The sequence below is a fragment of the Crinia signifera genome, chromosome 19, assembly GCF_055691185.1.
Source record: "Crinia signifera chromosome 19, ASM5569118v1, whole genome shotgun sequence".
Taxonomy (NCBI): domain Eukaryota; kingdom Metazoa; phylum Chordata; class Amphibia; order Anura; family Myobatrachidae; genus Crinia; species Crinia signifera.
The window spans coordinates 50,918,531-50,936,605 of record NC_139226.1 but is presented as its reverse complement, the minus strand read 5'-3'; the positions used below and the strand labels follow the sequence as shown (position 1 = coordinate 50,936,605).

General features: G+C 46.9%; 1 protein-coding gene across 1 annotated transcript in view; it reads left to right on the top strand.

Moving 5' to 3' along the window:
• Positions 1 to 18,075, top strand: part of SACK1E (scaffolding CK1 anchoring protein E) — a 67,148-nt gene that overhangs the window by 26,615 nt on the left and 22,458 nt on the right. Inside the window, exon 4 of the mRNA XM_083161723.1 lies at positions 17,186 to 17,948. Coding sequence (XP_083017849.1) covers positions 17,186 to 17,948 — 763 coding nt within the window. The remainder of the gene's footprint in view (positions 1 to 17,185; positions 17,949 to 18,075) is intronic.

The window sequence follows — 18,075 nt, the reverse complement described above, 5'->3', positions numbered from 1 at the left end:
ATTCCTCCATCCGCACCGCGTACAGCCGCTCAGCCGGGCAGCGTCTGAGGGTGAGCCAAGAGCTCAGCGCTGCCCGGCTGAGCGGCTGTACACGGTGCGGGTGGAGGAAGAGGTCAAGTCACACTGCGCCGGGACTGTACTGCGAGGCCTCCCTCCTGCCCGCTAAGCCAGACCTCTAGCTCTCCCTATATATGCACTGGAGGGAACAGCACGGCGGCCGTATCCCTCCCCCCCCCAGATCAGCGTGCCGGCCGTATTCCTCCCCACCCCCCCACCCGTGGAGTGCCTGGGGCGCTCCGGCGCCTTGCACCGGCACTGGTAAGATGTACATTGATAGTGTGGATGGTACAGTGACATTTGTGGGTGTGTGGGGGGGTGCGTGTTGTTTGGGTGTGTGTGCAATGGTATAGTAGGGTGTTTTTGAGTCAGCGGCTCCCCACTGGCAGAGGTCACGACACAGGAAAACAGGAGGCTGGGTAGTGATAGGGGTGTGTGGGCATAAGGGGGACTAAAGAGGAGGGTGGGAGACAATGTGCAGCTTCTGCCAGTGGGTGAGGGTCCAGCGTGGCAGTACAGGAGTACAGGACGGTGGCCCTGAGTCAGTGTCTCCTCCTACTGGGTGGGAGTTAGGGTGCATGAGAGCAGGAGGCTGGGCTATGAGGCATGATAGGGGTATGTGGGCAACACAGTGTCAGCTACTCCCCAGTGGTGGAAGTTACGGTTCAGGAGAGCAGGAAGCTGGGTAGTGATAGGGATGTGTGGGCATACGGGGACTAAAGATGGGCGCAGGGGTGCTGTGAATTGCGGGAGGGGGTCCACAAAGCGCGTAAGGGGGGCGTGAATCGTGCGAATCGTGCTGGAGGGCGCGGGGTGCCGTGAATCGTGGGAGGGGGGCATGAATCGCGGGAGGGCGCAAATCGCGGGAGGGGGGGTCGCTGGGGGTGCCGCGAATCGCGGGAGGGTGGGGTCGTGCGGGGGGGGTTGCCGCGAATCGTCACAAGAAAAAATGAAAACAGAAAAGTCAACACATGTAAATGTTGACATAAGTGTGGAACTTCATTGGTGTCCATGTCGACACATGTGGATGAATATGAAAACATTAAAAAAATGAAAAATAAATCTTCAAAAACTCATGTCAACCTTTTTCATTGTCGACCATAGCCATGTCAGTGTTTTGCATGTGCCATTTAATCCTGGGGTTGCCGTCAATCACGGGGGGGGTGTCCACGAATTGCGGGAGAAGGGGGCGCGGGGGGGGTGCTGCGAATTGCGGGAGGGGGGAGTCGCTGGGGGTGGGTGCCGCGAATCTCACGGGGTTGCAGCGAATCGCGGGAGGGAGGGTCGCGGGGGGGTTGCTGTGAATCGCGGGAGGGGGGTGTCGCGGGGGGGTGCCGCGAATCGCGAGAGGGGGGGTCGCAGGGGTTGCCGCGAATCGCGGGGGTGCCGCGAATCGCGGGAGGGGGGTCCCGGGGGTGTGGGTTTGCTGCGAATCACGGGAGGGGGGGGTCGGGGGGGTGCCGCGAATCGTGGGAGGGGGGGTCGCGGGGGGGGGGTGCCGCGAATCTCGGGAGGGGGGGTCGCGTGGGAGCCCGCGAATCGCGGGAGGGGGGCGCTCACCTGGTGGCTGTAAAGTAGCAGCCAGTGTCTTTGCTGGGCAACATGGGGAGGCAGAGGGTGTCTGGCACTGTGGGCTCACTGGGCTGGTTCTCTGTCATGTGAGTCAGTCATGTGAGTCAGAGGCTCCACCCAGCATTGCACACACACTCACACACTTTGAGTGACAGATGTAGCCAAATATATAAGAGATGTGTGCAAGTTGTGTCTCTTCAGCCCCAGCCCACACAAGCGTCCCTCCAGCCCCAGCCTGCATGTGTCTCTTCAGCCCCTGTCCACACAAGTGTCTCTCCAGCCCCAGCCCACACAAGTGTCTCTCCAGCCCCAGCCCACACAAGTGTCTCTCCAGCCCCAGCCCACACAAGTGTCCCTCCAGCCCCAGCCTGCATGTGTCTCTTCAGCCCCTGTCCACACAAGAGTCTCTCCAGCCCCAGCCCACACAAGTTTCTCTCCAGCCCCAGCCCACACAAGTGTCTCTCCAGCCCCAGCCCACACAATTGGCTCTCCAGCCCCAGCCCACACAAGTGGCTCTCCAGTCCCAGCCCATACAAGTGTTTCTACAGCCCCAACCCTCACATGTCTCTCCAGCCCCAGCCCACACAAGTGTCTCTCCAGCCCCATCCCACAAAAGTGTTTCTCGAGCCCCAACCCACACGAGTGTCTTTCAAGCCCCAATCCACATAAGTGTCGCTCCAGCCCCAGCCCACACAAGTATCTCTACATTACTGCTATGTACTATAAGGAATATTACTACTGTTTGGCATCATGTACTATAAGGGGCATTACTTCTGTGTGGTACAGGGGTGTAAGTTTATTCTGGTCACCAGAGCTTTAATTGCTATAAGCTATAAGCTTTAAATGCCAGGGCCTATTTTTAGTCCCAGTCCGCCAAGGATGCAAGTGTCAAATACAGTAGTGCTTGTAATAGTGCATTTGACACTTACCACCTATTTGTATATATACCACCTAAAAAGATGCAGACTGTCCAGGCCTGGTCAATTCTCCAACACGGAACAATAGTATGATCACAGACAATGGTTCACAGGCAGAACTGAAAAGGTATTGCAAAGTTAATCATTATCCTGGTAATTTGCTGAATGCACTAGTTCATTTACAGTAAGTGAATAGTTTAACACGAGCGACATTGTTAAAGACAAGGAAGTAGGATTCATAATTTATTTACTGTATATATTTACAAGGTGGTCATCCTGTATGTGTAATAGTTTTATATAAATACTACTTGTATAGGTGTGTGTGTAATATATATATATATATATATATATATATATATATATATATATATCAAATGACAAGGGCCTCGGTGCCTTCCACTGGGCAATAAACAGAGGGTGGGTGTACCGAAGTACTGGGGCGGCACTCGTAGGGCTTCACAGGTCACAAAAACTGCAAACCACACGGCAGTAGGTACCTACTGCCGTGTTGGTTTGCAGTTTTTGTGACCTCTATATATATCTATATATATACCTATATACCTCTATCTATATATACATATATATATATATATACACACAATTCTGGTGGCCTGGCACTCTGGACGAATGTTTTGACAACCGGGGTGCCTTCCTAAAGGTCAATACAGCAGCGGCATAGGATTGCAGGAGGCAATCACGAGGCGGCACTCTCCGGATTTTAGTGAAAAAGACTATTAAATCACGGCAAAATTTCAATGGTGGGTCAGGTTATCGACAGTTTCGGGGTACATTCCCCTTCATCAGGAAGACCTCTGTCTAATAAAGTGCTAAGTGCATAAAATATAACCAAACGATTCATGTCCCCCCCTTGTCGGGATTTCGGCGGTCGGAATTCCGGCGTCGGGATTTTGACCGCCGGGATTTCAAACTAATCCCGTATAATGTATAATTCCAGTCATAAAAATGGGGTGGACCCTTTGACAGTGAGGCCCAGTGGGGTTTCCCCCTATAGACCTGTAGGTCAGTCCTGACCTGCATTTTGGCTATTGTAATTGGCATCCCTCCGGTGGACAATTTCCTATTCAAGGCAAACCTGAGTTCAGGTGGTTTAACAAAGACGTGATGATTCTATATTCATTAGAAAAAATATTTATACAATAATAAGTATCTGTTAAAATCATTCCTTAGACTGGCAATATGTTCCATAAATCCTTTCCCTGGTTACCTCTTTTCTTTCTCGTCTATGCTAAACATTTAAGTGAACCTTGCTACATACAATCCCCATCATGGCCGCTACTAAACTTGGATATAATGGAACAGCAAAACGGTGGGTACTTGTGTATTATCACGGCGCCCGTCGCATTGCATACCACTAATTAAGGTATGCGATGGCACACGATGGACCCGATTTGAGGCTTTTCCCGGGATGAGTGTACAATTTTAATATCGCGTCTCATCGCATGCCATTATAATGGCATGCGATGCGACGCGATTTCAATGTTAAATGCCCACCCAGACCCGATTTTACATTGTACACCCACCCTGATGGGTAATGACAATGTTAAATGCCCACCATTGTTAACGCCACCCCACTATCAACGCCAACCCGAAGCGTGGCGAGTGCAGCGAGCCTGCGAGGGGCGGCGGTATGCGTGCTCTGACCTTTTCATACCCCCACTATCTACATCGGCTTAGAGTTGACTTTATATAGTGTGGCGAGCACAGCGAGCCACCGAGCCCGAAGCGTGGCGAGCCACACTATATAAAATCAACTCCACGCCGACGTGGATAGTGGGGGTATGAAAAGGACGCGTACCGCCGCCCCTCGCGGGCTCGCCATGCTTCGGGTTGGCGTTGATAGTGAGGTGGCGTTAACAATGGGGGGGGGGGGGCGTTTTACATTGTCATTACCCATCAGGGTGGGTGTACAATGTAAAATCGGGTCTGGGTGCCTGTACAATTAAAAATCGGGTATAATCACGTCTCATCGCATCGCATGCGATCATATGGCATGGCATGTGATGCGACGCGATTTTGTGGTTATAAAATGCCCTGCGATGGAAATCGGGGGTGCCATAATAATACACAAGTACCAAACGATGTTTTGCTTTTTTTTCTTTTTTAAAGTGCGGGGACACGGAGCATAGCTCCACCCCCGACACACGTGAAGCCCCACCCCCGTGTTTTGATTGGCTTAGAGGCAAATCAATCAAACACAATGGATGACCATCGATATGTAAAAATATCGATGGCCATCCATTGCATAGGAGGGTTCATTGCACTATCGATGACCAGTTGCAGAATTGCCATCGATGGCAACCATCGATGGCAATGGCAACGATGGCCATCCCTAGTTCAACCTCACATGGAACTCTGAGCCTTGTTAGTTTTTATTTATTATATATACGGTATGCAACATTTTGGGTATTCCATTGTAATATCCATATTGATAATGATAGAGCTTTAGTGGTCCTTCAGCATTTGTAATGTGTTTTTTAGAAAACATATCAATTTGTGGCCAAAATTGCCCCCTCTGTCCATGGGTGCGGCACTTATGTATGCACATTGCAGTGCAAAAAAAAAAAACGATTTCAGATTCTGGACGATGGGAGGAATGACAAATGTGGCATAGCCTAATGATCATGGTCATCATATTTATTAATTCATTCATTGTGTTGCCTAAACCAGCCAATGACATGTTTCGTACTATCGCTACCCCCCCCCCCCCCCCTGCCTCTGGGCGCCGGTGCCACCTTAGGTATAATCTGGCCTTGCTGCCAAGAAGGTCACATTTATACAGTTAGGCGACAATGTTATAGCCCCATGGCAGACAAGAACTGTAGGCAGTTACTGGCCCAACTCATGTCATTATGACATCATAAAGTCTAGAACAGGTTTCCTGAGTGAAGTAGCACATGCTGGACTGTACTACAGGAAGAATCTGCAAACCATCTGCTGTGACTTTACCTTATGAAGACAATGAAACAGCTTATTGTGCTTGCATGGCTATTCTTCATGACCTGCTGCCCAATATCCCAAGCCGTGCGATGCTTTTACTGCGAATTCACCACAGCCACAGAGTGTGAAGATTTCAAGACCAACTGCCTACTGGGACATGAATGCTTCACTGGAAATGGCGTTTACCAAGGAGTCTCAGTGCTCACAAATAAAGGCTGCATTGCTGGGAGAAAGTGCGGCAAAGCTCAGGAGGTGCATTACATGGGGCTCACTTACACCGTGTCCTATGCATGCTGCAACACCGACCTATGCAATGCATCAGGCATCCCAGAAAGGTCCACGCTGTTGGTGCTGTCACTGGCACTTGTCCTACTGCTGTGCTACTTGTTATAATCACACCAGAAGAAGCAAAGCAACCACAGAACAACTGTCCTGGCTGCCGGGAGAGGTTGCTGTGTATTATGACTTGTAAATCCCTGGTGCTCAGCTGTAAAATGACAATAAATCTTGAGGTACAGGAACATCCATCTCGTGTGTATTCTTTAGTAATTGTCAACATTTTTCTTCTAGAATGCTATTTCAGCTTTGAGCAATACACTGTCTGAGAATAATCCGTAGGGTCTTGCATACATACACTACTTCTAAGCCCACCCCCAGACTGCCATTGGCTAGTTTTGCAGGAGTCTGGGGATACGCTTAGGGGTATGTGAAGCCTTGTGCAGATTACCGGGCGATGAAAGGCATACTCATCGCATCCGATCCCTGAGGGAACCAGCCAGCACATATATTACATACATGATAACTTGTACTTTTATATGTGCTAAGCGATCCCCCCCTGCACTTCATGGTTGGTGCTGCTGATGGCTGCTCTGGGGGCTGAGTCTCTGACAAAATGGCTGTGATTTCAGGAAACCGTACTTACCACCTTATGTTAATTTAAGTATTCAGTCAATTACTGCAGAGGTTTCTGTAAGCACCAACTGGTTTTATGCCGACCACTGCAACTGTCACATTTACTATTGGCAGTTACACCAGTCCCAGACTAGTTGTAATGGGGCCTACACACGTAGTGATATACAGACATTTTCTGAGTGATTTAAGTTCAGAAAATGGCCCTATCGTTGTGTGTGTAGGGACCATAGCAATAGCGATGCGTGACGGAGCGTGCCGCAATCTCCTGGAGATTAATAACCTGCACGCAGGTGATTAGTCTGACAGATCACTCAGCACAGATCGATGTAACATCTGTAGTAGTAATGTAGTAGATCTAGCATTGCGCAGAACGCTCATCTACACACATCGCTTCGTGTGTAGGCCCAATAAGAGATCCCTCAGAAACAGCCGTCTTTCCCCATACACACGGCTCAGAATCACACAGAGGTGTTTATACACTCCCACAACACGGGCAAGTTGTGTACGAAGTAACGCGTCGGCAAGTCGGCGCTAATAATGTTGCAAGTCAATAGGTCAACCACTGTTGGTCGACAGGCCATAGGTTGACACATAAAAAAGGTTGACATACCTTAGGTCGACATGTTCAAAAGGTTTACACAAGCAATATGTTGACATGAAAAAGGTCGACGTGAGAAAAAGGTGTTTTTTTCATACTTTACCATCCAAGTGGACATATGGGCCCATTTACTATTGCATATTTGCATCTATTTCCCCAAAAACCCCAGTTATCAGGGATTAGCCACAAATATTAAGCATCCCCCGAATGTACGGGCAGTATCGAATCGGGTCTCAAGGCTACCACCATTCTGAGATGGCGATAGCCAATTATAGCCTATGGCCTATGAGCAGCTGTAGGCATTTGCCTATGGGTTCTGGCCACTGGTACCGAGTTAGAAAGAATCAGGAAAGCATCCGCCCGCCTAAAGTAAGGTCTCCCTCACACTACCAGCACCCTGCCCCCAGCCACGAGTAGCACACTGACTTCCACCCCCTAGAGCAGTACAACGGTGGCCACGGGTAGCTCCCCCCCCCCCCTCCCGTGGAGCAGGTCAGTGGCCTTTATCCCACTGAAGCTGGATAACAGTGGCAGAGGCAGCATCCCCCCCCCACAAAATTGTATCTTTGCCTGGGGCACCAACATGCTTTGCATAGAGATAGATTATAATAGCGCCCTAAGCAAGCGAAGCGAGCCATGCGAGGGGACGCGGTACACGTGCACAGTGTCTATGTTGACCTATATCTACATAGACATAAAAAATGGGAAAAACTCACGTTGACCCTTTTCACGTCAACCTTTTTCATGTTGCCCTATTGCTTGTATCAACCTAAGGTATGTCGACCTATTGACTGTCGACCTTATTAGTGTCAACCCTATGACTCATTCCCATGTATGCATTAGAACAGGACACTGATGAGTAAATTTGCATCCATGCAACTCAAGAATCAGGTCCTTCATTATCCGGCCACGGAGGGAGCCGGAATAACAGCTGAACCAGAGACATGAAATAAAGGTCTTGTTTCCTTGCACGGTGCCCAGATTTCTTACGTACGCGAACGTAGTGAAATCGCATCGCATGGTACGTTTTTGCCGTGCAATGCGATTTCACACCCTCCTGTTCAAAACTCTAGAGGCGCCAATAGTGCAGTGAGCCCCGCGAGGGGTGGCGGAACGCGTCCTCCGACCTTTTCATACCCCCACTATCCACATCGGCATGGAGTCGATTCTATATAGTGTGGTGAGCGAAGCCCGAAGCGTGGCGAGCGGCCGCGGATTACTTTACATGTATTCTGCGTCCCCTCTTGGGGCGCGCTGCGCTTGCCACGCTTCGAACTTGGTGGCTCGCTGCGCTCGCCACACTATATAAAGTCAACTCCTCGCCGACGTGGATAGTGGGGGTATAAAAAGGTGGAGGAGGACGCGTTCCGCCGCCGCTCGCCACGCTTTGGGGTGGCGTGGATACTGGGGGGACGCAAAACAATGCCCAACACATCTCATGGCATGGGTGCTTGTACAATGAAATATGGCATCACATTTTGGTGCCATGCGCTCCTATGCGATAATTCATTGTATAAGCACTACTGTGCACTTAACATGGACATCGCATCGCACGCATCGCACAGCACTATACACGCTACAGGATGCGATTTCACTAAGGAGAATAGCCCAGTACGCATAGGTGTGCACAGCCCATTTGATAAGGGGGTGCATCACTGGAGGGGCATCTCTCTCACCACATACTGGGCGTATCTATCACCGCCTACTGGGCGTGTCTATCACCGCCTACTGGGTGTGTCTGTCACCACCTACTGGACGTCAATGCAACCTTAATATAGGGAATTATATTAGAGTGTACAGTGTTGGCTGGCACTCATGCAGATGATTGGTTATGGCAAAAGCTGTAAGCCTGGGTGCTCACTGGCACCTGGAAGCTGCCCCCAAATCAGCATATACTGTATATTGGATTTCCTGTTTAGTGAATAGCTAAGAACGTTATGCCAGCCTACTTCCCCCAGCATGGCACATACCCAGCCTCCTTCCCCCAAATTGGCACATACCCAGCCTCCTTCCCCAAGCCCCATAATGGCACATAATACCACCAGCCTCCTTTCACCTCCCCAGGATTGCACACACCCAGCCTCAGCCTCGCACATACCCCCATCTCCCTAGCAAGGCAAATACCCAGCCTCCTTCATACCCTTGCATTGCATATAGAACAGGCATACATGCCCATCAGACAACAGTATTGTCACCAGAGAGCAACGTGTGGGAAGGCACTGACCTGGCCATACAGCTCTCTCTTAAAGCCAGCCAGACAGCTCTCACCTCACAGCGCTGCCTCCCTCCTCCTCCACAAGCACAGGCAGTGCAGAACAGACTAGGGCCTGAGGGGGAGGGAGAGCGTGGGCGGCGCAATCATGCTTAATCAGCATGATGTCATTGCATCACGCCGCAAGCACAAGGTCCCGCACTTCCAAGTAGACAGGGGCTAACATGGAGCCGAGCCAGCGCATGTCCATCCGTTGCAGCAGCAGAAAGTGAAACACCTGGGTGTTGCGTTACGGGCTGGAGATCGGCGTGTGAGCTGGAGACCGGCATGCGGGCAAGATACCGGTGGCGGCAGGTAAGAGTCCTGATCGCCGCCGACCACCTGATAGGGGTATGGAATCCTTTTTGCGTGCAATCATGTGGGAGAGGCTGGCAGCCATTAGAAGGTGCCTGTGCACCCCCGGCACCCTCCGTGTGCACGCCTATGCCAGTACGCAAATTGCGTACTGGGCGCCGTGCTAGGAAACAAGTACCGAAATAATATTTTATTATAACTATACAAACATGAGGAGGTGACCCGGAGACTGCACAGCTGCTCAGAGAGCGCTGGGATGTGGAAAACGGGTGATGTGCCGCACACTCGAGTTCGCATTCCCATTCAGCCAAAGCCATAAACCTGTTTTGTAAGGATCCCAAACTGGATTTACCAAATCCTGGGGGTATGCAGTAAGAATCTAGGTAGAAATGACTAGTCACATTCCTTTGCTGTTCTTTGGCTTCGGGATAAATGCAGAGTACTCATGCAGTAGTAATATTAGTTTTGGTATTGATGTTATTGCTAAGGGCTATGCAGAAAGGGTCAGGCAGGTGGAACTGGAATTCTTTACACCAGGAAACAATAAAAGGTTTTTCTTTTGAGAAATATTATTACACTGAAACTAAAGCTCCGAAGCATAGCCCACTTACAGCCATTAATCATTACAGAACAATAGTAGAGGATAATGTACAATGAGATCATATGGGGAGAGTTTTCTCATTTATGTTTTGGACCACAATGCATACAGTAAATCTCAACGACTCCTACTGTATGTTTTTAACTTTTAACTCTTTTCTGTTTCTAAAGCTGGCCATACATCTACAGATCCATTATAAGATTGGGCTGGTTGGAACAAAAGCCTGGTAATGGATGAGAGTAAATGACAGTTGACCATTTGCTTTGAATTGCTGAAAAACTGCCAAAAACTGTCACTCATCCATTACCAGGATTTTGTTCCACCCAGCCCAATCTGACAATCGATCTGTAGATGTATGGCCAGCTTAAGTGTTTCTTCTTTTCAGGCAATTACTACTACCATGTCACTGCCATTATTATCTGTATAAATATGATAATAATATGTAACCTGTCTTTCAAGAATGATGCCGAAATACTCAAATATACAACACAATGGGTGATATCCTAGTACCTGCGGTACATTATCAAAGTTAATCGATATACAAGGGCTATTCAATTAGCCCCTCAGGCACACGAAGCAGAATCCCAGATAAGCAACCACTGCCAACCTGTATTTTGGCCAATAACACATGGGTACGGAAACTTATCCAGGACCCTATGTGTTATTGCTCGAGTAAAGGGTCTTCAATCACACAGGGACAGTAATTGGATAGCCTGTTAGTACTTTCGTGCTAAAAAGCCAGTTGTTACTTGTGGTAAATTAGCGCACAGAATAAGATACCGCCCAATGAATTTATAGCGGTCTCTAAGTATTAATAATAAAGGAATGCACAGAAAAGCAATATACTATATATATATATATATATATATATATATATATATATATATAAACACCAACAATAGTGTCTTCAGCGCCCTATAATTATGGATGTCTAAAATTATAATAGATGTATAATAGATAAAAGAATATAAAAACAATATACACTTGAAGCTTCTTGTTTCTTGTGGAATAAATTTTCTTTTTATTTTCACAGAGCTTTAAGACAGAACCCAACGCGTTTCATCTCGCTTGGAGACTTCATCAGGGGTTTTTTCTTATAGACATTAAATGCCCATTTAAGGCTCTGAAACAATTGGTGTTGTTCTATTGGTCGAATAAAAAACTGGACTCAGTCCTCTACAGTGGTAGATACCTTGTGTTATTAGAATAAGACACAAACGTCTTTGGGTGTTATCACACCTGTTTATTGAAGGCTCAAAAAAGGTAACTATGACCGTCTCAGTACATAAAGATATTCAAAGTTCCAGTATATACAAAAGTTCATTCAACCACCTTTTCAGTGTATAAATTCCCGTTAGGGCCAAAAGGAATTGGAAAATATTCCCTGTATAGCTCCTGAGTGTGTGTGCTCTCTGAGATCCAGCCAGCAAGTGTTGGAAAAAAGGAATTGGAAAATATTCTCTGTATAGCTCCTGAGTGTGTGTGCTCTCTGAGATCCAGCCAGCACTTGCTGGCTGGATCTCAGAGAGCACACACACTCAGGAGCTATACAGGGAATATTTTCCAATTCCTTTTGGCCCTAAAGGGAATTTATACACTGAAAAGGTGGTTGAATGAACTTTTGTATCTACTGGAACTTTGAATATCTTAATGCACTGAGACGGTCATAGTTACCTTTTTTGAGCCTTCAATACACAGGTGTGATAACACCCAAAGACGTTTGTGTCTTATTCTAATAACACAAGGTATCTACCACTGTAGAGGACTGAGTCCAGTTTTTTATTCGACCAATATAACAACACCAATTGTTTCAGAGCCTTAAATGGGCATTTAATGTCTATAAGAAAAAACCCCTGATGAAGTCTCCAAGCGAGATGAAACGCGTTGGGTTCTGTCTTAAAGCTCTGTGAAAATAAAAAGAAAATTTATTCCACAAGAAACAGGAAGCTTCAAGTGTATATTGGTTTTATATTCTTTTATCTATTATACATCTATTATAATTTTAGACATCCATAATTATAGGGCGCTGAAGACACTATTGTTGGTGTTTATGTGTAGTAGTAGTTCCTACTAGTGGGGAACTAAGTGTCTACAGCGACCGATTAATTCCTTTATTAGCGCAAATTGGAGAACTTGTTCTGTATATATATATATATATATATATATATATATATATATATATATATATATATATATATATATATATATATATATATATATAACACGTGATCAGAATGCCGGTGGGCAAAGGACAGTCCCCAGCATCCCAATACAGAGAATCTCATCAGGGATACCACAAGTGAACCCACCGTCCCCCAACAACCTGACCATAACCCACCCCGCTAGTGCCTAAACCTAACCTCTGTATCCCATATATACTGTATATAAAACCTGCACATGGGGAGAAGTCCCAGCCAGGAGTGCGGTGCTGGCATTATGGCCTCTGTCTGAAGTCTCCTGAGCACACCATAGGCATATTCCAGCCCTGCAAACAGTGGGGAAAAGTTACAATAGCCCCTGAGCACAGTGGCACAACTTACCCCAGGAGGCATCTGGGACTTCAGTACAGTAATCACCACTCATAGCCAGGTATCAGCTTGGTCGTTGCTGCCATGCTAATCCTCCGAGGCTGTACTGCTTGTATCCTACTCGTCTGCAGCTACAGGAGAATATAACGTGTTACACTACTACACAGACTTCTCCATAAATTGTTTGTAAAAGGGGGTAACATTCTCTGCTGTGCTGCATCTGCTTGAGCCCCTTGGTTATTTTCTGAAACTCTTGATAGACAAATTAAAGCTATCGCTCAGAAGGACCCTTTACCTCTGCCCCCCCCTGTCTGACCTCGCTGACCGCACTGCCCCAGCCTTCAGAAATAAAAGTCAATCTAAACTTATTTCCTTCATTAATCCGGGGTGGATGATGTGGGAGCTGACGTAATGTGTTCCAAGGAGAAGGCCCAGCGTTTTCATGGGGACACCCATAAAAAGCTGTCCGTTGCCTTGCTCCGGCCCAGTGTCCGCCCCCCGGCCCTCCCTCCCCACAGTGAACAGCCCGACCAATGTGGATCTTGCTGAAGCTGTTCGCTGCTGGACATCGGGGCTGGGGTTGAAATCGGATCACAATGAGTGATCCTGAATCAGCCCCAAAAAAGATAGATATCATATAGATAGCCTTTGATTCAAGGGTTCCAAAATGTAATGTTTAAATTGCCCTATATCTTTCTTAAAAAAGGAAGCCAGACAATCTTCTGTACCTCTCGAAAATAAATCCACCTGATGAAGTCTATTAAAAACAAAACGCATCAGATCTGGATCTCCGTTAAGGCTGTGTGTACACATTGCGTTTTAGCGGGTTCTGTTCTGCGCAACCATCTGCGCTGTAAGGAGCTTGTACACAGGCAGTGGATCCATGCTGCGGTAGGACTAGAAGGCATGATAACCGGTCGGCAGTGGTAGTCTGGGTTCCCAGCGCCAACGGTTCGGGTCCCCCTCATTGGCGGCGGCGGTCTGGGTCCCACTTATATTCTGACCACTGTTACCATCCTGTGTATTGTTACATTTACTATTTGTGTTATTTAGATCCACCTTCTTGCATTGTTCCCCGGAGGTCTGTTGCCTTTGGAGGTATTCCACTATTCCGTTAGCCATAGTTAGTTTACCCTTTTTGTCGTCTCTCTGCCTTGGTGGACGCGTTGTCTCACATAAGACCTGGTCGGGGTTGGAGCAGGCCTAACCAGCTTCTTCGAACGTGGCTGCTAAAAGTGAAGCCTAGCACTGCACTCGTCTGCCGACCACGGTTAGAGACAAACAGAGCATAGGGTTTAGGTTCTGTGGGTACCTTTCGAGGGTCCCAACATTTTTATTCCTTAATCACAATGCAAAAATCTCAGCCACATCTATCTGCTCCCTGTTAGTCTGTCTCTGAAGACAGCTACTTATGTATATATGTAGCGATACATGTTACTAACCTACTGAATAAAGGACCCAAAGTAGATTGATAAAATACATTTATATACAGGTGTGCCGCATGAATTTATAAAGCAATAACAATGATCCCATTGCCAGGGCACAGTGGATAGAACTGCTAATTCACAGTGCCTGGGTCATGAATTTAACATCAATTAGGTTCTTATCTGTTGTATGTTCTCTCTATGCTTGTATGGGGTTTCTCCCACATCAGGGCCGGATTATAATGGAGGCACAAGGGGTCAGTACCCCTGGGCCCCCCTCTAGCTAGGGGCCCCCTGTGGTTGGCATGTATTTTTTTTTTAGCAAAAGGTTTTATGCATGGGAGTGGGGTAGTGCTGCAGCTTCACCTATCTGCCAACGTGACAATGATTAATGGTGCTGAGCATCGGGAGCCAAGACACACTGACTGCACAAGTGTGCAGTCCATTGCAGAGAGTTGACTAAGTCCCATGACACTTTGCAACAGAGGGCAGAGGCTGAGACATTTGTGCTGAGCTCTGATTGGTGGAGCTCATTACATGCTTCTCAGGCCCATGGAGAACAGCAGCCTAGTCATGGGAGGGTTTTTAATCAGAGGCAGCACTGGGACTGTGAGGTATCCTACAGAGTAAGGTGCAGAGGGACAAATACAGGCTTTTCATGTGGTATGTATGTGTATATATATATATATATATATATATATATATATATATATATATATAGATGCGTGGTTGCCGGCACTCCAAGATACATATGACAACTGCCCGGGTACTGCACTTAAAGAAATGGTTATAAACAAAGATTATACTGCCTTTACTCTGTGTTTTGACAGTGTAATATTTTCCCATGCAGTTTGCGGCCAGTAATGACAAGTGCAAGGGGGCCCCCCTGTCTAAAGTGCCCCGGGCCCCCCGAAGGCTTAATCTGGCACTGTCCCACATTCCAAAGACTTGAAAACGAATTGTCTCCTAACAAACTAACCCTGGTCTGTGTATTGAAGGCAATATAGATTTTACTTGGTCAGGGACTAATATGTATAATTATATAAAGAGTCGGACCAAGACATAGGCAAACATATGCCAATGCCTAGGGCATTGGCATATGCCTAGGGGCTGGCTCCGCTAACAGTGGTGATCAGTGGCGCACAATATTGTCAGCGCCGCCGCCGGCTTTACTCATGCACAGTTATTAAATAACAATAAATTATGTTTATAACTTTGTTGGAACCACTGGATGTAAACTATTCAGTAGTATTTTGCAAATACAATTTAATTTTGGAAATGTACAACAGTTTTTTTTTTACTGTATGTATATTTTTGGAAACACTGTTTTTAATGATATTTTTAATGTACTATGTTTTTTATTTATATATTTTTTAAAACGTACTGTAGGTGGGATGTACTACACATCACTTTTTGTGTTCCACTTATCAGGTACATAGCAGCATTAGTATGCTGGTATATGCCTAGGTTCACAATTAAAATCACAGCTCTCCCAAGGAAAGTTGTCCTTTTGTGATTACAGGATTTACCGGTTAATGACCTGGGAGTCCTTCTGCGCATGCGGCCCATAACACACTGGAAGGGTTCTGATTAAATCCCTCTCAGAGGAAAGTGCCAGAGAAACCCATAGACTTCTATTGAGTAATGCCATGCAGAGGTGGATTTTTCACAAGGCAACCCAGGTGCCTGCCTAGGGCCCAGGATGTCCCAAGGGGCACCATAAAGATATACTGGACGTTCAAAATGTTCTCAGTGGAGCAAAGCAAAACTACCACATGATCCCATGACATCACATGGACCTGCGCATGCTCTCAAAGTTCTTTGAAGGGCAAAAAAATATTTGGATGCACAAAATAGTTTCATCCACTGTATGTGGGCAGTCAGGTTACTGTAAGTGTGACACATGTATAAGGCCTACATCCAAAGGACCAAGAGCCTGATTCAGATTTGTGCACAATTCCGATGTTCACACGGCTGAGCATTTATCGGTAGATGTGCATGCGCAAAGGAATTCTATCCATGCTGCTTGCAATAAGCTAGTGCTATGGATTGTTGGAGGGAGGAGGGCCCCATACCGGTATCTTGCCGAGGGCCCCATGAGGTCTAAATCCTCCTCTGATGCCTTCTACAGATGGTGTTGCCCACCAGGCCCAACCATGGGAAAAGTATTGCATTACAGAGCTCAGGACCTTATTCAAGTCCGTTCGTTGGCCCGCATGCATTCGCACATGGCCGATATTTGTGCTTTGCAAACTGTTTGCTGAGTGCACACACCCATCCTTGCGGGAGGAGGGTGGGGGGGTGTGGGGCGGACTGTGAAGGGGGGGGGGGGGGGGCGTTTCATGGGCGTTCCCATGAGAACGCTGGACATTCTCATGCTAATACACCCGTGACGGACATGCAGGAGGCGGGCATCTGACATCACCTGATGTCAGCTGCCCACCCACTTCCCCCCCGAGCGTACACACATATGTAAGGTTGCTCAGAGTAACCTTACATATGCGTGCACCTTCCACATCTTTCGATGGTCGGCAACCATCGAAAGATGGTGGAGGGTCCCAGTGGCCTGCAAATGGATGTTTATGTAATCCAGTGCGAATGTATGCGCCTTGCAATTGGTGGGCCGGCGTACCACCATTCGCAAGGTGGGATCTGGGTCACTCGCAAGGATGCAAATTCACATCCAAACGAATGAACCAGAATACCCCGCTCCGTACATTGGGAAATATGATCAAAGCTCAGAACACAACATGTTTTTTTTTTTTTTAAAAGCATTATGTTTTTTATTTATATTTTTGGAAATGTATTACTGCAGTATGTGTTTATTGCTATATTTGGAAACAGTATTAGTTTTATTTATATATTTCAAAATGAACTATGGTTTTAATTTATAATATTATGGGAGTTTTTCCCTTATAAGTAACTATTCATATTGTAGTTTTTTTTTACTTACAATTTGCCATTTTTCAATAATGGTAATTGCCCAGAGATTACCGTTATTGAAAAGCTCTTTGTAATATTTAACCGAATACTTAAAAACGTATTTCTTTTTCAGTTTCACTTGGAGTGACTCACGACTAGACAGAAACTTGGTCACACTTCTTACCGGAGAAATAACTGATTCATTTGATAATGAGTTTCGGACACTGTTTGCCGCTTCCCGGCCACTACAAAGATATGATTTTGCCAAAGAACCCAACAAAGGAATTAACAAAGTGCCAATACCCTCACCTAACACAATAGTGACGAAAGAGCCCAATAAAGCCAATTCCAGTGTCCAGCTTTTGCCAGTTGCTGTGGAACCTTACACCAATGGATTTTCCTCACCTGAAAAGTTTGACACAAGTGGGGCATTGCAGCCAAAAGATGGACTTTTGTCCCCCTACATCAACACACTAGGTGGGATGCAGGTGTCTAAAAGTATTAATAACATAGCGGAGCGCCGGACGGTAGTGCCAGCAATGGTAAATAGCAGCGGTATGAATGCTGGATTTAACAGAAATTCCATAGCACCTCAGGACTCTTCACATATGGCCAAAGACACAGTAAATGTGCCGGATTACTCCATTCGCCACCGCCTTGCTGCCTGCCGTAATTTTGAAGGACCTACTTTGAACTTGCGAGCTGCGCAGGAGTCTCACAGCGCTCTCAGCGACATTCTAAAGAATGTGCAGCGCAATAGACTGTCTGTTGCCAAAACGACAGGGGGGAGGCCGAGCAAGTCTCTCTGGGATCTTAGTCAGCTCTCTCAGCTGTCAGGATGCAGCGGAGAACCAGGGGTAAGGCAGAACCCGTTGGAACTTGGAGATGACCCAAAGGTGAGTGCATTGTATTGGTATTGTATAGTATAAATAGAAACATAAAACAAATATGTAATACATAGTGGCCCTTATTCTGGTTTACTCACAATGGCAAATTCCTTCTCAAATGGACAAAACCATGTGC